The sequence below is a fragment of the Drosophila virilis genome, chromosome X (assembly GCF_030788295.1).
Source record: "Drosophila virilis strain 15010-1051.87 chromosome X, Dvir_AGI_RSII-ME, whole genome shotgun sequence".
In the NCBI taxonomy this organism is placed as follows: domain Eukaryota; kingdom Metazoa; phylum Arthropoda; class Insecta; order Diptera; family Drosophilidae; genus Drosophila; species Drosophila virilis.
Genome location: NC_091543.1, coordinates 13,360,125 through 13,379,872, shown reverse-complemented (window position 1 = coordinate 13,379,872; position 19,748 = coordinate 13,360,125). Strand labels below are relative to the sequence as shown.

The 19,748-nt window shown below is 42.0% G+C and overlaps 2 protein-coding genes across 4 annotated transcripts in view; one reads left to right on the top strand and one right to left on the bottom strand.

Moving 5' to 3' along the window:
- The window catches only part of mthl1 (methuselah-like 1), a 31,220-nt gene extending 13,661 nt beyond the window's left edge, over positions 1 to 17,559 (top strand). The window contains exons 3-4 of one of the 3 annotated variants that reach the window (XM_070211391.1): positions 14,881 to 16,660; positions 16,726 to 17,559. The gene's annotated coding sequence lies outside the window, so the exon portion shown is untranslated. Of the gene's footprint in view, positions 1 to 14,001; positions 14,824 to 14,880 lie in introns of those variants that run through there. The other 2 variants (XM_002059523.4, XM_032440320.2) reach the window with 2 other exon arrangements.
- Positions 16,241 to 19,621, bottom strand: LOC26531317 (inositol polyphosphate 5-phosphatase K). The gene is made up of 2 exons (XM_015168718.3): positions 19,374 to 19,621; positions 16,241 to 19,289 (listed from the first exon to the last, which is right to left on the bottom strand). The coding sequence occupies exon 2, from the start codon at positions 19,286 to 19,288 to the stop codon at positions 17,786 to 17,788; it is 1,503 nt and encodes a 500-aa protein (XP_015024204.2). The 5' UTR covers position 19,289; positions 19,374 to 19,621; the 3' UTR covers positions 16,241 to 17,785.
- Positions 19,622 to 19,748: the final 127 nt, after the last annotated feature.

The window sequence follows — 19,748 nt, the reverse complement described above, 5'->3', positions numbered from 1 at the left end:
TGACGTTCCAAAACGACATAATATCTCGGGTAATAGCTCCGCGTGGAGATATGACGTTCCAAAACGACATAACTGCCCGCGGAGATATGACGTTCCAAAACGACATAACTCCGCTCGGAGATATGACGTTCCAAAAGGACATAATATCTCGAGTAATAGCTCCGCGTGGAGATATGACGTTTCAAAACGACATAACTCCTCGCGGAGATATGAAGTTCATAAACGACATAACTCCCCGCGGAGATAGGACGTTCCAAAACGACATAACTCCGCGCGGAGATATGACGTTCCAAAACGACATAATATCTCGAGTAATAGCTCCGCGTGGAGATATGACGTTCCAAAACGACGTAACTCCCCGCGGAGATATGACGTTCCAAAACGACATAGCTCCGCGCGGAGATATAACGTTCCAAAACGACATAATATCTTGAGTAATAGCTCCGCGTGGAGATATGACGTTCCAAAACGACATAACTCCCCGCGGAGATATGACGTTCCAAAACGACATAATATCTCGGGTAATAGCTCCGCGCGGAGATATGACGTTCCAAAACGACATAACTCCCCGCGGAGATATGACGTTCCAAAACGACATAACTCCCCGCGGAGATATGACGTTCCAAAACGACATAATATCTCGGGTAATAGCTCCCCGCGGAGATATGACGTTCTAAAACGACATAACTCCCCGCGGAGATATGACGTTCCAAAACGACATAACTCCCCGCGGAGATATGACGTTCCAAAACGAGATAACTCCCCGCGGAGATATGACGTTCCAAAACGACATAACTCCCGCGGAGATATGTCGTTCCAAAACGACATAACTCCGCGCGGAGATATGACGTTCCAAAACGACATAACTCCGCGCGGAGATATGACGTTCCAAAACGACATAATATCTCGGGTAATAGCTCCGCGCGGAGATATGACGTTCCAAAACGACATAACTCCCCGCGGAGATATGACGTTCCAAAACGACATAACTCCCCGCGGAGATATGACGTTCCAAAACGACATAATATCTCGGGTAATAGCTCCCCGCGGAGATATGACGTTCTAAAACGACATAACTCCCCGCGGAGATATGACGTTCCAAAACGACATAACTCCCCGCGGAGATATGTCGTTCCAAAACGACATAACTCCGCGCGGAGATATGACGTTCCAAAACGACATAACTCCGCGCGGAGATATGACGTTCCAAAACGACATAACTCCGCGCGGAGATATGACGTTCCAAAACGACATAATATCTGGGGTAATAGCTGGAACGTCGTTTTGGAACGTCATATCTCCGCAGGGAGTTATGTCGTTTTGGAACGTCATATCTCCGCGGGGAGTTATGTCGTTTTGGAACGTCATATCTCCGCGCGGAGTTATCTCGTTTTGGAACGTCATATCTCCGCGGGGAGTTATGTCGTTTTGGAACGTCATATCTCCGCGGGGAGTTATGTCGTTTTGGAACGTCATATCTCCGCGGGGAGTTATGTCGTTTTGGAACGTCATATCTCCGCGGGGAGTTATGTCGTTTTGGAACGTCATATCTCCGCGCGGAGCTATTACCCGAGATATTATGTCGTTTTGGAACGTCATATCTCCGCGCGGAGCTATGTTGTTTTGGAACGTCATATTTCCGCGCGGAGTTTTGTCGTTTTGGAACGTCATATCTCCGCGGGGAGTTATGTCGTTTTGGAACGTCATATCTCCGCGGGGAGTTATGTCGTTTTGGAACGTCATATCTCCACGCGGAGCTATTACTCGAGATATTATGTCGTTTTGGAACGTCATATCTCCGCGCGAGGCTATGTCGTTTTGGAACGTCATATCTCCGCGGGGAGCTATTACCCGAGATATTATGTCAGGATCTCAGAACATATGCATGAGAGCTATAGACTTGAAATTTTAGATGAAGTTGCTCCTCCCTGCTGGCCAGCGGTTTTTGGCAAACGAACAAAGGGCTATTGGGATGGAGTGGGTGGGGAAGGGGTGGTGGAGTGGGGTGCGACATTTGGTCGGTTGCTGCATTTCGATGCAGTTGTTTGTGCGTTTGTTTTGTCTGTGCTTTTGTTTGGTTAGCCTGCCTACATTTGTGTGCTAGCGCTGCCGACGCTGCTGTCAACGTCTTGAGTGTGTGTTGGGTGGCCCTTATGAGATCGCTGAATAATTAAAAGCGAGCGCCCGACTTTTGCGCCAGCTGTCGGCCAAGCAATTTAGCTGCTCTGGGTCAAAGTTGGGCCAATGCGTCGTATACGTCACGCGCCTTTACATTCAATTCCCCTCTCAGCCAGCAGCCCCCTCGCACAGGCACTCTGCACAGCCTCTGCAACAGTCTGTCTGTCTGTCTCTGTTTACATTTCATAAATGTTTTTCGCTCTCTCTCTCTCTCTCTCTCTGTCTGTGTTTCTATGGTGACATTTCACAATTATGCTTATTACTTTTTAATGTCCGTTGGCTTGCGTGAGCCGTCGCCTGGCTGCCTTCCACAGCCACCTGACCCCCTTGTCACTCCGCCCCGCTGACTTGCACCCTGACTCGGACTCGGACTCGGACTGGGATCCGCTATCTCCGGCGTTGGGCAATTGGGCAGGTGGGCAGATGCCGTTTATGTGCAACCATGTGGCTCACTTATAAATAGCTTTTGTTATGACATTTAGCTGGTGACCTCCTCGAGGCTTAAACACCACCTGCAGCACCCCCCAGCACCACCCCAGCGCCACCCTCGTGTAGGGGCACAGCGTAAACCCTATTAAATGTAAAGTCCAGTTTTCTATTTTCATAGAAAATCAATTTCGCTGCTCATCTCATTTGACATGAACAATAAAAATGGATGATTACAAATTTGTAGCAACATTTTATCAATTTTTACCATTTTTATACCCTGAACCCATTAAAAGTGGGTATAAGGGTATATTGTATTTGTGCAAAATCCAAATGTATGTAACAGGCAGAAGGAAGCATCTCCAGTTAGTGATTTGCGCAGGTTTACAAATTCTGTGCCATTGATAGTTGCAGACCGTTCGAAAGTTATCAGGAAGGTTCCTGAGACGGTTACCTCTGCGTCATCATCTGTTCGGACGCGCGCTGTCGCTTCGTTGATAACCACGACGCCGTCATCTACAGGCATTATCGCTTTCAGGTGGCTAGGTTGAGTGTGGCAGTTGGCGATGTTTCCCGCGTGAAGGGAGCTAGCACAGGTTTCGCGCCGTGCTCGTTCGCAGAAGGTGTTATGCGTAGTTACGGTGCATCCAGTAACTGCAAAGGTATCCTTTTCGCATTCCGCCAACGTGTCTTCGTCGAGTCGCAGAATGGTTTGTTGGTGTGAAACGGGGTAGACGGAGACCTTTTGGCACCCAAACTCAACTTTAGGGTAGGCTATTAATATGTGGATAATATTCTCGGACTGAAGGACCTTGATCTTAGAAGCTTCTATTAAGCTAACTATTGGGGTATCTTGTTCGATAAGTGATTTTAGATCGGTATGATCAAGGATTGTAGGATTTACTATGCTTGCTTTTGCCAACGTTATGGTGAGTACTAAATTTTGAATTTCTGTGTTCAGTATTCTATTTCTTGGCAACAGGGTCTCGAATAAATGAGGAGTGTCAACCAAATCCCCTTTGCGGGAACTGATAATTTTATTGATAGTGTCCGTTAGTCTGTTTATTTGTTTTTGAGTTTCGGAGTTTATTAGTATCTGTTTGGAGTTAGCCTCCACCAACTGCGTCTCTGTAACGCGGATCCTTAAGAAATCTGAAGCATCAGGGGTGCCAGCAACAACCTTCAAGCCAGTGCCTAAGAAATCGATGCTTCGTGCAAATCTGTGATGCACTTGAAGAACGGACAACAATGTTCTAAGGTGATCTGTATCTACGTCTAGTAGTTTGCGCATATGCGACTGTGGAAAGGAATCGGACAGTCTTTCCGTCTCGTCTATCATACTAACAAATTCGGAAATGTTACTTGAGTGCCTCAAGTAGCTACGTTGATCGAACACCAGTACTTCCCCGTCTAAGACCGGAATGTAGTTGGCATGCGAGAAGTCGGTGATCCGAGCATTTACCGCTGCTAGTGCCACAAGCAAAGTGAGTGCAAACCTGAAATGGACGAACAATATTAGACGGTGTTTAAACTCTGAGTTGGCTTACTAGCTAATTGTGGAGGAAAACTTATTTCAGGTTGTTCTTATGGACCACCCTCCCCTTAATGAGGACAGACATTCCCAGGTCTGCTTCGACCTTTTGTTCTGAGCATAAGGGAGTTAACTTGTTCCCTAGCCTCTTGTTGTTCTTCTGGAACACCTTTTCTCCTACCTCGAAAACGCGGTTTTGCCTGGATGCATTGCACCTTTTAATATTGTCTTGCTGTGCCTTAATTAGCCTGTTTTTGACGTTCCCGCGACGATCAGAAGCTGCTGCATGAACGACCTCAATTGGTTTCTCGAGGGTTACTGAGTGCAAACTTTTGTTGTACTCTATCGTAGCCTTTAAGATTAATTCTGTAGTGTCGCTGATTTTCTTGTCTAACTTGAGGCATCTCGCAATTTCGGTCAGGGTGCTATGAAAGCGCTCCACCTGGCCGTTTGAGGTGCTGTGAAGCGGAGCCGCATTCACAATGCAAATGCCGTAGGCGTTTCGGAGCATCGAAGTGATGGTCTCGGAATTGAAGGCCGCCTCGTTATCGCAATAAATTGTCTTGGTTGCGGGAAAAAGGTTAACAATTTGCAGTAGAGGGCTTGTGACATCGATTATCGTTCTGGATAATATCGGTTGGACGACTGCAAATTTTGAGAATTTGTCTATGCAGGTCAAGAACTGTTTCTTGTCTGTCGAGAAAATGTCAATATGCAACATTTCGCCAGTATAACTTGGTATAGGCGTTTCCCCGAGTTCTTGTTTCTTCGGGTGCCTATCGTATTTGGCTTTAGTGCAGACCCTGCAGTTTGCAACCACTTCTTTGGCCAGACTGGCCATATTGGGAAAATAATAGTCCCGAAGTACTTGTTTAATGTTTTCCTGAGCTGCTCTGTGCGCTCGATTGTGCTCGGCAGTGATGATTTCTAACTGCTCGTTTTTGTCCGTTATATCTTGCACAAGATTTTTGCAATGCCAGAATTGGGTAGCAGGGAAATACAAAATCAGGTCGTGTTGGAAACTTGCCAACGTGGGAAGAACGCAATGTATTGCATTAACGACTCCAGAATTCACAACTTCTTTGAGGGTTTTGAGAATTGTGCTCTTGTCAGTGTAACTGATCAAGTGGCGTGTTTTGCTGCGAAACAGCAACAAGTTTCGCTTTAGCGGAAAACGCGATTCCTCTAGGACAATCTGGTTCCTAAAGCAATTCAAAGGTTTGTCTGTTGTCTCGACCGTGTAGGTCAGGGAAAGTTCGCTGTGAACGGTTGCAGCGTCCGAACGGGGCCCATCTTGCAGAGCATTAATGTTTTGCCTTGAAAGGTCATCCGCCACCAGATTCTCTTTGCCCGGTTTATAAAACATTTTGGCATTGTGCCGGTCAATGTAAGATTTCCATCTTTTAATCTTGGAATTCGTGTTCTTGTCCGACACAGCGAACGTGAGCGGCTGGTGGTCCGTGAAAATGTTAATTTCCCTAGAACCGTACAGAAAGTTCTGCAATCTGCCTAAAGCCCACACAATGGCCAGCAATTCTCTTTCGTTAGTGGCATAGTTAAGGTGGACCATACATGAGTGGTATAAGAAGTGTAATAATAATATAATAAAAGTGATTAATATTAATAAAGGGAATATGAATTGGCCTGCTCAGCCCAAGTTGGGAGTTGGTTGTTAACTACTCCCCCCTTTAAATTAGACGCCGTCCTCGGTGACAGCCAATTCGTCGATGGACTTGCGTAATCGGGATGCCTCTCGTTTGCGCCTGCAGTGATGTTGGAGCAGGACCAGGCCGCATAATGTGAAGCTGACGGCAACCTCCGCGGCGAACCACATCTTAGGTGCACCTCCCGCCGACACGTCATCTCTGAGTTCCTGCATCAGACGCAGGTTGTGCTCGTTCATACGTTGTAGTAATGACAAACTCAATATATGATCATGTCCCGTGATGTTGATTAATGGGGAGGCCGCGATCCCTGGGCTCTTTTTCACAAAGAAGCCGAGGTTCAAATACACGGAGTCATTAACCACCGCCTTCCTTTCGAAAGTAATAAGGTGGGTCCCTATTATGGTTGTTGGGGGACCGTCATCGATGGTGATCCTCGTGAGTTTTTCATTGACGATCATTATTCCGTCGTCCACGATTGTAAGTGGTTCCAGATTACTGGGCCGCGTCCGGCATGTAGCTTGGCGCAGGTGTCGTAGGGCGCCTTTTTACAAAATGTGGCCACGTTGGTGGAGGCGCAGTCGGAAACTGCTAGGACTTCGTCGTCGCATTCTGCCACGATGTTATCTTCTATTTGTAGAATAGTATGGTAGTGCGCGACCGGGAAGAGCAGGACTTTTTTACAAATATGCTCTAGTATACTGAACTAAGACATGGATAAAAACATTAGATTGAAAAATTTTAATCTTAGATACAGCCATAAGACTAACTATGGGGACCTCTGTGAGCTGTTCGTCAAAGATAGATTTAAGGTCATTGTGATTAAATATAACCGGATTTATAATGTTGTTCTTGGCAAGTGTGATTGTGAGCATGCAATTCTGTAATTCTGAAATAAGGATTCTATTCCTGACTAGAAGTGTTTCGAAAAGGTGGCCGGAGTCAACTAACCCGTCCCTTTTTTCCTTGAGGATTTTATTTACTGTATCTGTAAGTTGGTTAATGTGTTTCTGTGTTTCTGTATTGATTACAACCTGCCTATTGTTTGCTTCGATCAGCGCTGCTTCGTTAGTTTTAATTCAATAGAGGTCCTCCGCGTCGGGCGTGCCTGCCACGACCTTAAGTGCAGTGCCCAGGAAATCTAGGCTCCTGGCCATTCTATGGTGCACGGTCAATTCATCCAGAATGTTCTGGGCATGATCGACGTCCACTTCCAATAACTTCCTCATATGCGACTGTGGGAACAGCTCCAGCATTCTGACCGTAGAGTCAATTATGCTGGAGAACTCAGACAAATTTGTCGAGTGCCTAACTAGGCCATATTGTTCCCACACCAGGACATTCCCGTCCAGTACCGGAATATTCTTCGCGTGAGAGAAGTCGGTAATTCTCGCATTCGCTATGGACAGCAGTAAGATGAGTATAACGGCAAGCCTGTGGAGATTGTAGTAATGTTGAGTTCTGAATAACATAAGGGCGAGTATGGATGGCGGAGGTGTTTATTTTATATTGTCCTTATGGACCACCCTCCCTTTAATGAGAACAGACGTTTTTAGGTCTGCTTCTATGCGCTCTTCTGAGTAGAGCGGCGTCAGCTTATTTCCGAGTCTTTTATTATTGCGCACGAGGACCTTTTCCCCAACTTCAAAGACTCTGTTTTGTCTTAAAGTGTGGATTCTATCGAGGTTGGTTTGTTGCGCCTTGTCAATCTTGGCTCTAATAGCCGAGTTAACCTCGTCGCTGCTGGCATGGATAACTTCCGCTGGCCTACAATCCGTGACTGAGTGCAACGATCTATTATATTCTACTGTAGCCCGCAAAATTAATTCCACAGTGTCGTCAATTTTTTTTTATCGATTTTGAGGCACCTGGCTATTTCTGCCAAGGTACTATGGAATCTTTCCACTTGGCCATTGGAGCTACTGTGAAGCGGTGGCGCATTAATGACATCGATGCTGTATTGGCTTTTCAGCAAAGACGTAATCGTTTCAGAATTGAAGGAAGCCTCATTGTTACAATAGATGGTTTTAGTTTTGTGGTAGAAATTTACCAATTGAAGTATAGGGGCCCGTACATCAACTATTGCCCTAGAAGATAAGGGCTGTACGATGGCGAACTTTGAGAACTTATCGATGCAAGTGTAACATCTCCCCTACATATGAAGGAATTGGGGTGCTTCCTAACTCCTGTCGCTTGGGGTGGCGATCGTATTTGGCTTTATTGCAGACTTTGCAATTCGCGACGACTTCGCTGGCCAGTTTTGACATGTTGGGGAAATAGTAGTCGCGAAGAATTTGCTTGGCGTTTTCCTGCGCAGCCCTGTGGGCGCGGTTGTGTTCGGCATTAACAATTTCCAGCTGTTCATTGGTATTTGTAATGTCAGCTACAAAGTTTTTACAATGGCAAAATTTCGTTGCAGGGAACTCCTGCCTCAAGGTATGCTGAACACAAGCTAGTGTCGGAAAGTCGCAGTGGATCGCGTTTACGACGTTGGCGTTGATGATTTCTTTAACAGATTCGACAAGTAGGTTTTTGTTATTAAAGTGAATGACGTGGCGAGTTCTATTGCCAAAAACAATGAAGTCTCGCCGAAGTGGTTGGTTTGCCTCTTCCAAAATAATTTGGTTTCTGAAGCAGTTTAGGGGTTTATCCGTAGTCTCGATGGTGTATGAGAGCGAAAGCTCGCTAGGCACCGTGGCAGCGTCGGACTGAGACTCAACCTCTAGGTTGTTCAAGTGTTGTCGAGACAGCGCATCGGCTACAAGGTTTTGCTTCCCTGGCGTGTAAAACACCTTCCCGTTGTTTTCGTCTATAAAGGCCTTCCATCGCTTGATTTTAGCGTTGGTGTTTCTGTCGGTGGTCTGTGAAGATCCTAACCTCCTGAGTGCCGTAAAGGTAGTTCTGTAGTTTGCCTATGGCCCAAACTATCGCTAACAATTTTCTTTCGTTAGTGGCGTAATTTAGCTCGCAATCCTTAAGCGTGCGCGATATCATTGTAATGTACGCATGCTACAATATACAATATAATACAATAGGCGGATTATTCTTAAACGTCAAATACAAAACTAAATTCAGAAAATACAAATTGGTGCAGCTTAAGCTAAGGACAACACGCTACAACGTCAAGCCGACTCAGCATAATTGTAGGCGATAGCGGCAACTCTTGCGACAATAACAAAAGTATCCGGTTAACGCCGCTGACTGTTGCAGATAGATCGCTGAACTCCAATATTGGTGTGTCAGCGCTTACGCGGGCTACTTAGTAACTAAGTGCGGGGTTTTCTTGTTAACTTGTACTAAGTAATAACAGAATGGAAGACAAAGCGTTGCCATTGTTCAAAAAAATACTTTCAAATGCCAATTCACAAACCCACTCCTCCCCCTCTCCCTCCCACAAAACATACACATGCACATACATACATGCGTATATATATGAAGAGGCATGTGCTTTCTAAGCATTTGTGCATGCATGTGTTGTATGCATATATGTATCTTTTGTTTATGCAAACGCAAGCAGCAGCAGAAGCAGCGACGGCACCGCCCCAGTCGTCACAAGGAATTTATTGTTGAGGCATTTTCTCTCAGTTTGGTTTTTTTTTTTTTTGTTTCTCCCATTTCCCGCCGCCGCAGCTGCTGTGTTTGCTTTCAAGTGGCTCGCGCAGCCACAAAAATGTTTGAGTGTGAGAAAACGGCAACGTTTAAATTAGCTGATTCTGATTTGGATTTGGATTTGGATTGCGTTTGCGTTTGCGCTGCATTTCACGTCAACATCTCACGTACAAAGCCATAAAAAAATCTATGCGCATGTGTGTGTGTGTTTCTGTCATTTCGATTGCTCAATCAGTTTGGTATTTGTTTTCTTAACGTTTTTTATGCTGAAGTTTTGCATTTTAAAATTCTTTTAGTTTTTAAAACTTCCCTTGTCAGCTTGTCAATTCTTCTCGTGATAAATTTTACCTTATTGTAGGAATGTTAACATATGTGGTTCGCTTGTTGGTCAGATTCATTATGAATCGTCTCTCTTTATTTAAAATGGACTTAGCCTAAAGTACATACTAGAGTTTGGAGTTCTGTTGCTCAAAGCATCGGCAGAACGGGAGTACATAGCATGCCATATGTATTTGTATATATGTATGTTGTTATATGTAAAATATCAAGTTGCCGTCTTGCGCTATTAAGGGAAGCACAGTCGGCCGCTGTAAACGATATCTTCTTACGATGATCACTTTGGGAGTTTCACTTCACTCTCGTATCGCTGGCCTTGTGGCTCAGTGATTGTATCAATAATAAGAAAGTATTTTATAACGGCAAAGCCGGAGCAATGTATGTTTATTGTCAAACGTTATATACAGAACTGAATTGTGGTATAAAATTGAATTGGAATTATGCCTAAAACTTGGATCTATAAACTACAAAGATACAGTCGGCAAGCCGACTCTCAGCATAAGCGACAACGCGGATACTTGCCGCATAGTCAGGTGTCAGGTTACCGAACTCATGTGTCAGCGGAATGTGCTTGGTTGTAAATGGGTCAATATAAATATTGTGCAAGTTTCTTATACAGCGTTATTTTGGTGCAATTCTTAAGTGTTAACTTATACATGTTTGGATGCTGCTATTTTATTTGCAACATAAATTCCATTATGTATTTCTTGATTAGGAACAAATATATAATCATTTACTGTATTAATGTATATTTTTCGAATTACTTGGGATCTGGCTGGCAAAACTATATGTTATCGGAACATGAATTGGATAATTTAAATTTTGAGGTCTAATTATAAACCAGTCCTCACTTGGTTTGAAATCTAATTGACACTTGAATTTTTTAATAAAATCAATGCCTATTATTCCATCACACGGTATTGAAAAATCGGAATGTACTTCGTGTGGAATAATATATTTTGTTGATTGAAGTTGTTCCTTGAGATTTTATTAGGCCTATGCCTTGGATGTTTTTAATTTTTTCTTCTTGAATTTTGAAATTGTCTGAATTTATTTTTAAAAGTGAGATATCTGCACCAGTATCTATTAGGAATGTGAGTTCCGTTGAATGATTATAAAAAGTGACAAATATATTAAGACTGTAATTGATGGAATGAACCTTTACCTTTACTGGTTCTGAGAGTTTTCCGGCGTATTTTGCGCCATTGTCACATTGTTACTATTATAACCTTGGTTGGTGTTACCTCGGCCTCTTCCTCCACGGTTATTGTAATTGTTGTTACCGCCTCGGTTATAATTGTTGTGGTTGTATTTTCTGCCACGATTATGACCTCGGCCTCCTCTATTATTATTGTTTGCACCCTCGTCGACAATACAGGACAGTGTTACTTTGACCTGTTATCACCGTGCAGCTATTAACAAATTTGGAGACTGCATCATTCATATTTATGAATGTGCCTGCCTGCATGATAAGTTTTACCTTATCAATTGAACAATTTTGAGATTTTCCGGCTTACCGTCAAACTCTGGTATCAGAGATGTGGCTAGCTTGATAAATTCTACAACTCTTTGTGCCATGTTTACTAATTTTGTATCTTCTTTTTGGTCGTTTGTCAGTAGTGACTTATCAAATGTTACCGGTGTATTTAACACCGCTGGTAGATAAAGCTGGAGATCATACTTTTTATTTGAGTTTACCAGATTATCCCTTAGACGTTGTAAAACGTCTGAAGTTTGGACTCTGTGTAAACTTGTCAGTTTATTTTGACACTCGGTAACATGGTGGGTCTTAGAATTGGTACGCTTTTATTAAGGCACTTGTATGATTTATCGAAATTTTCCCTATGCCGCTTTATCTTTTCTACTATTTGGGACCAGTCCATGTAAGCTTCCGCTACTTAAATATTTTATTTAAGCAGTGGCTTAGACCTTGTCTAAGTCGTTGGCTCGATTCATATAACGCTTCCTCAGTGATTTTTTATGAAGAAGATTAAGCTTCAGAAGGATGTTTACTGAGGCTATTACAATGAGTATTATTAGCAGTATGTTTGTTTACTACGACTTCTACTACGTTAACTACATTGGCAGTGTTATCATCTGCCTTTGATTGTTCTCCCCCCATATTCCTATACAAATACTCTTGCTCACAATCTGGTGGGCATCTGCGTGGGCGTGCTGGTATCTGTCTTGGCGGTGGACGATGATTCTTTGTTAGTTGTTTTATATTTATATCTGAGGGACAGGGCTTGCTCTTTGATTTTAATAACGACTCGAGATGTTCGAGTTCGTCATTTAGTTTCACTGCAGTGTCCCATGGGAGTGGATTTTTGCATTTATAAAGGAGTCTTACGATTTCAGACTTTCTCCGTCTGATTCGCTCCTTAATGCCACTGCGTCTTGGCTTATTTTTTGCCTTAGAGCTCATGCCCTGTACTCACTCAGTTAATTTTTTTTTTTTGTCCAGCTCCAAGCAGGTTGTAGTTATTATTTGCTGTGTGTGTGTGTGTCTACTTTATGGTGGGCATGGCCACGGCCGCCTGAGTGTGGGTGACATCGGTTTCACGCCAGAGCCGGGTAATGGTCTTGGTCTGTGTGAAGAATTAGGCTGTTGCTGCTGCCGCTGCTGCACCTCCGGTTTCCAATTTTATATTTTATGGATATACGTATATAAATTAATATTTAAATAAAAGGTCTTCGCGGATTTTCGTTAAAGGACTTTATTTTGGTTATTCATAAAACACTAGGCCGATACGCCGTAGTGAGTGAGTTAATTTAAGCGCGAAGTCCCTGGGCCGATGTGCCTCAGTGAAAGTCGAATTCAAAAACTAATTTCTTAATACACAGAATATTTCACTTAAGCTAAGCCAAAACTCGCATCACGCCACAATGTCATGGTCGGCAAGCCGACTCAGCAAAATCTCAGGCAATATCGGAAACACTTGCAGCAAAACAAAAGTGTCCGGTTACCCCCCGCGATAGCGAGGGTTGATTATAAACTTATGAAATATCCTATATTAAGTGTTATGTGTTAACTTGTATAGCGGTCCCTCGCAGTCACTCGGGCATGTCCTCCTTAGCGTTGGTATTTCCTTGGCTTGGGATGGTTTACTTTTGATTAGTATTTAACTAATATTTTGGGATTGCAGTGTAGGTGGTTGTGCGCATAGGCTCTTGTGGCAGGCTCTTTTGCTTTTCTATTAGCAACGATTTAATGTGTTCAAGCTCTGCGTGTAGTTTCACAGTTGTGCTCCACGGTAAGGTATCGTTGCTATTTAGAAGTTTGAGCAGTTTTGCCTTTCGGATTCGCAGGCTTTTTACTACACCGCCTCTTCTGCCACACATACCACTCTACTTGCTGCGTTCAATTTTGAATTTTAAAATTTATTCTTCTTGGTGTTGTCCAGCGCAACAACTGTTGCAGACTCAGTTCTGTCACGGTCGCCATGTAATAATTACTCAAAAAGCTCAAGTCAATCAGCACAAACGTGCTTCTGCAGTTCAATTAAATTCACAATTATTACAGTTTTATTCAATATATTCTTATGGCTAAGACCGCATCACTTCGCTTCATATTTTGTCTTATCAGGATAATCGGTAGAGAGAGAGAGAGAGAGTCTTATGGCTGTCCAGGCTGTCCTTTCTGTGACGTCCTGTCACAATATAATTGAAGTCAATAGATTTGATTTGGACTTCTTGTACTTAGTTGGAGCAGCGAAAGTGCCGCCTCAGCTAGCTTCTCATCAGTTTCTGATTTTACAAATATATCTTAGGAACAGCTAAGGAAGGCTAAGCGGAAAGACGGTTATGTATTCTCAGGTATATAGCTTTGCTCGCTTAGGCTCGGTCGCGAGCCGACCAAAAGTATACAGATCGGCTCCGATTTGGGCCTCTTGGTTTAACTACTGGGACTCAGAATTTATATTTGTGTTTGTTTATATGCAACAATGCATGAAGTACATCATATATTGATGTTGCCTTATATTGAATGTTAGAAGAAACACATACGCTTGTGTTGTTTGGCTAGTTTCATGAGAGTGTGCTCTTATTGTCTACCAAAATGTTCTTAGCCTCTATATAACATATATAAACTTATGCTGTTATCAGTTAACAGCTCCATATCTAATCCATTATCCATTTTGTTTTACTTTCATCAATTTCCTTAAATTTGTTCAACGTCGATTGTTTTTAAATACCTAGCTAACCCCTAGTTGCGCACTACGCTCTCTTTTAACATAAAAGTTTGGATATTTCTTTTAGACTCCTTTACGGCTATAACGTCTATCGACTGTTGAATCCGATTGCAACGCGTGGATTCGGTTTGTTCGTGTGATGCGTGGAAACTGTGGAGACTGTGTAAATGCTTTGGATTCTCTTCTAGCGAAAGGCTGAGGCTGATGCTGTAACTGTAAACACTGCGATATTTTATTGTTTAGTCTGCTCGTGTGTATGTGTGTGTGTGTGTGTGTGTGTGTGAGTGTGTGAGAGTGTGTGTGCTTCTTTTTAGGGGCGATCAAAAAGCGCTCGTTTAATTAAACAAACATTGAAAACGGTTAATAGTTCGCTTTGATATGCACACACACACACACTGAAACACAAGAATAACAAACAGGCACGCTCACACACAGACACACATATTATCAAAAGTTCAACGTAATGAAAACTGATCAAGGTTAAATGGCTCAAAGCAACAACAAATATAAATAGAAGCAATAACCGAAAGCATAGACACAAAACAGACAGAGAAGATGCCAAAAAAGAAGAAAGCGCGTTTAATTAACCGGACGTACACACATACACACACACACACACACACACACACACACACACGCAAACGCAATGTACAGTTAGTTAGTTAGTAAAACGATGCTGCCAGACCTGGTCGCCAATTGGCAAGCTGCTTAACTCAACGAAAGCACACACACACATGCACTTGTATGCAGCGTTGCCACACTGGCGTGCTGATCTGAGCAGCTCTTAGCGACTTGCGAATGCACTTCCCTCCCACACAACACAATGTATTTTCATTACAATTTACAAAAACGCAGAAACTAAAAACAAGTACAATTATCTGTTTGATTTTTTTTTTTTTTAATATATTAATTTATTTATTTTAATTTTTTTTTTATATAATTATAGTGCGTTTAACGCATGCCGTAAACAAAAAGAAGAGAAAAAAATGCGTTTCGAAAACCAACAAAAAAAAGAAATCATGGCAAAATTGTCTGAGAAAATGAATGTTTAATAAAACATCAATTATAGATGTTTAAGCACATTGTATTATGATAGCTCTTATGTAAGTATAGTACTTCCAAAGTGTTCAGGCCAAAAGTAATTTTCCCCTCTAATCAAATCCCGTTTGTTATGTAGCATATGTCCTAAATTTGCATATAATGAAAGCAAATTGTTTAACTAGATTTAAGTGTAAATGTAATTTATTATTACTATTTTATTTCTTGTTTTGTATAATTTTTAAAGCAACTACAACGAATATGAAATTTCAACTGACTGAGGCAAAGGCAGCGAATACATTTTACATACATATATGTTTTATTTTTTTTTGTAATATTTTTTATAGAGTATTTAATTATAAGTAGCAGGCATACTATTTTTGATAATACTACATACAAGAACAGTCAACGTATAATTGTATATAACTATATTATATATATATATAAATATTGTAATTGAACAATTGAAATTGATATATGACATTTCATAGCTATAGACTTTTACCACAGCTCTAATATACACTTGAATCGAACAAACATATATGATATATATCATATGGATCTAACTGATCAACGAATATTGCCCAAGTCTAATATTTAAGTGCATTGTTTGTACATATATATATATATAATTTTTTTGACTCTTTAAGGGAACATTTTACCCAAGTATTCATAAAACAAAACTCGAACAATTGAAATTTAAAAAGTCTGCAGTTCCTTTGGCAAACTTGTTTAGTCCAAGCGAAAAATTGAGGAAAATTAAAAACATATAATGGGAAGTAAATTGCGATTTACATATACATATGCGCATTCTTCTTTCTTTCTTTCTTTTTTTTTTCGAATATCTTTTATGATTATTTATGAAGCGTACCCAATCATTTTTCAAGGCGTGTACGCTTTTTTTTTATTCCAAATTTATTGCGCACAACATTTTTATAGATAAACAGGCGGAAAAATTGTCGGAAAAGGGGCAATTAAACGAAATCGAAAACTGAAAACTGAAAACTGAAAACTCAGCAAACAATTTTTGTGCAGCTAGCATATACATTTCTATAGATATATAAATTAAATAGCCGCATGTATGTATGCGTAGTATCTAGTATTTTATATTTGTGCTTTTAAAAGTGATGACTAACTAACTAGCACAGGCAACTATATCATGTATTTATACCTTATTTATATGCTTATCATTACAAAAACCATCTCCAACAAATAAATGCCTATATATATAAACAAAATAAATAAAAATAATAATTACCGCTAAGCAAAAGGTTTTCTGTATTTAGCCCAATTTCTCGTTATTATTTTATTTATTTTTTTTTTTTGATGCCTTGAGCTGGAATTTGTCATCTTTTGTATGGAAATGAGCTCTGCAGGTGTGGCAATTATTGTGACGTAATTAAATTTGATGGCATGGCAAAGTGCGGCGAGTGCAAAAACCGGTTAAAAAGCGCTTCAAATGCTTCAACAACGGACATCATTTATATAAATAAAAATCATTGCACCACATGCACAAACCGAATTCGTTTGCACAAACTCCGAATACCCTCGCCCGGCCAATTGATTAACTTAACAGCTTTAACTTCTTCTCTGGCTAGCTTACGATCTAATAGTTCTTTGGTTTAGGGGTCAAGTTCCTTGAGTTCCTTTCCAGTAAGAATTTGCAATCTTATTGAGGTTAAGTCGAGGTGAGTAAATCCCATCAAACAGTTTTACATTATATATATTAAGCATGCGTTTTTTTCATTTACAGAACGAAGGAACTAGGGAAATATCATCAAGGTGAGTCTTACATGAAATATACATGAATAACTCTTTATATCGGTATATATTTAAATATTCGCTAATAGATAAGTTCTTTAGGACTTTCAAGCTTGCTTCCAAACGTTATACAAATCAGAGCTACCCGCTAAAAGTAGGGTATAGCTAGTAGCACAATCAGAGTTAAGTGTACTGTGGGAACAGCGAGCTCTGTATAAAGTAACCCGATAATATATAGCTGTTACTATAAGGCTTAAACCTACGAAATCACCTCGTTCCAAACGTATGACATAAGTAAATGCCTATTAAAAGATTACGAGTTGCGGCTATGCGAACAGAATCTGTGCAAAGTCTTACAAACTCTCGATTCATTTTATATGTATATATATATATATATATATATATACCATGCAATTAAGAACTCTGTACTTTGTAATTCTTACGGGTTGGACTTAAAAGACTGTCGCCTTGATACCGTAATCAAATTATAAAGATAACTGTAGAACACAAGTTGGGTATATCTATATAAAAAAAAAACCGTCTGGAAAAAATACATATACCTTGATATAGCTATATGGAAACCATCGGATGGAACATGAAAACATAATATATGTACACATATATATATATATATATTCATAAAAATCTTAAGGCTTCAAAAATGCCGTAATACAAAAGAAAGCAGGATTATAAAAGGATCCATATATGTACATACATATATCTAAATGGGAACAGTCTTTCAATTGGTCTGTGTTGTTTGTCGTGTATTTGTGTATTATATACGTATATACATTTAAAAAATTAATAATTATTAAATGTAACGAAATGTATAGCAAAAGCATGCACATAAACATAAATGCATTCATATCCATACATATATAAAGTATATAGATAAAAAAAAAAAGAAACAAACAATTACACATCAATAACAGGCAATGCATCTACATAGATCAGATCGTAAGATATATACATATATGAAATATAAAAAAAATAAGGCAAATTAAGGTAAAACAAGGCAACTAAAGTATATAAATGTCCAGGGCCTCCGCTAGCTAGTCGACATGGTATTCGGTGCGATGCGGCGAGCCGCTGCGCTTCTCGGCCACAAAAGGATCGGAAATGCCCGAGATGCTGGTGACACCGCGCAGGCCAGTGCTGCGGAAATAGATGAGCAAATATTGTTCGCCATGGCGCAGCTCGACATCGTCGGCAAAATCGAGACGCACCAGCTCCTCGTTGGCCTCCTGCTGACGACGCAATCGCTGCCGATTGCGATGATGATGATGTCGACTGTGACGATGTGGCGCCGGTGCAGGCGTCTCAAAGTAATCGCGCTCCTGGTTTGAGTCGGATGAGTTGGGCGATTCGGCCTGATTCACATACTCATAGGCCACATAGTACGCCAGACTGGCATAGTCAATGCCATAGATGGCAATCCAATCGTTGGGTCCTTCCTCAAACTCCGGCTGTTTGCGATACTCCACGGTATTCTCATCGCCAATGCGCCAAGTGGACAGCGGGCTAAAGCTGACGCCCGGCGCACGATAATTGGGATAAAGCTTGATCGTAAAATCGCTGGTAACCGGCTTGTGGTCGCTAATGTTGTAGGCGGGATGCGATTTATAGGAGCACTGCTCAATGGATAGCGGCATGCCGGGCTGGCGATTGAGCGGCTGCACTGCGTACATGATGCGATCCGTCCAGGCAGGTCGCCGCTTCATGTCGTATTCGGAGGTGCCCTCCTTGAACTTAAACGTCGGCGGAAAGGCGGGCAAGCGCTCGTGCAGCACCTGAAATGCCTGCTGCGTCTGCTCACGCACCTGGTACAGCTGATCGCGCTGCAGCAGCTCCTTGTGCTTCTGCTCATCGCTCAGTGCGTCGCGCACCTCCGTTGCGCTGTCGCTACCCTCCAGCCGAAAGTTGAGATCACCAAACCAGAATACATAGTCATGATCGTAGATCTCGCGATAGCGCTTCACATGGTAATGATGATTCTCGATTATTTGCTTGTAATCCTCGATGCGCTCGTCCAGCTGATGATCGTGGGCGGCCAAATGGGAGACAACAAACGCCAGCCCGCAGCCGTATAGCGTGAAACGCACACTGACCGCACCCTTGTTGCCCCAAATGCCACCGAAACCGGTGCGCGTGAATTCCGCCTCCATGTCCTTAAGATGCTCCACATGCGGTCGACGGACAAACATCGTCAGCAACAGGCCCTGCATTTGCTCGGTTTTGACGGCCACATAGTTGTACTTGCGCAAATGGTGCTTGGCCTTGTGCGTCCATGGATCCTCCTTGAACAGGCCCAGCACCTGATGCTGCGGCTGTGCGTTCACCTCCTGCAGTCCAATTGCATAGATATCGGGCAGTTCGCCAGCCGCATCCCCACTGTCATCTTCGGGCAAGCCCAGCAGCTGACGCAGTGTGATGTTGTCCGGAAACCGACTGCCCACATTCCAGGTGACCACATAGACCCGATACGTTTCCAGTTGTTGGCGCACATTCGATTCGGCTTTGGGTGCGGCCGTTGCGCCAGCTTCCGTCTTACTCATACTATCACATACACACACACACACACACACGTATAGAATACTATTAGCTTTTGATTCATGCGATTTTGGCCATATTGTTACTTACATTAACGAGTGCGTGTTGTTGTTGTTGTTGTTGTTGCTACTGCTATTGCCAACTATTTTGTGTCGCAAGTTGCTATCGCTGCGTTGCCTTTATTGTTGCAATTTCGTTTCGATTGCTGTTAGCTGTTTTGCAGAGCTATGAAGTAATCAGCGTAACGAGGCTTAGCGCATAGTAAATAAAGCACCAGCAATAGCAGAGCCCGTTTTTCAAAAAAAAAAAAGCAAGGCCAATTAAGTCATAAAACCAGCTGTTTGCTGTGCATCTATCGTTATCGTTACTACGATAGTATCGATAGGGCGCCGATATGCTGCGCGCCAGTGTTGCCAAATTAGCTTTTTAAAATCTGATTTGAAAGCTATCTGCGAATTTTATTTT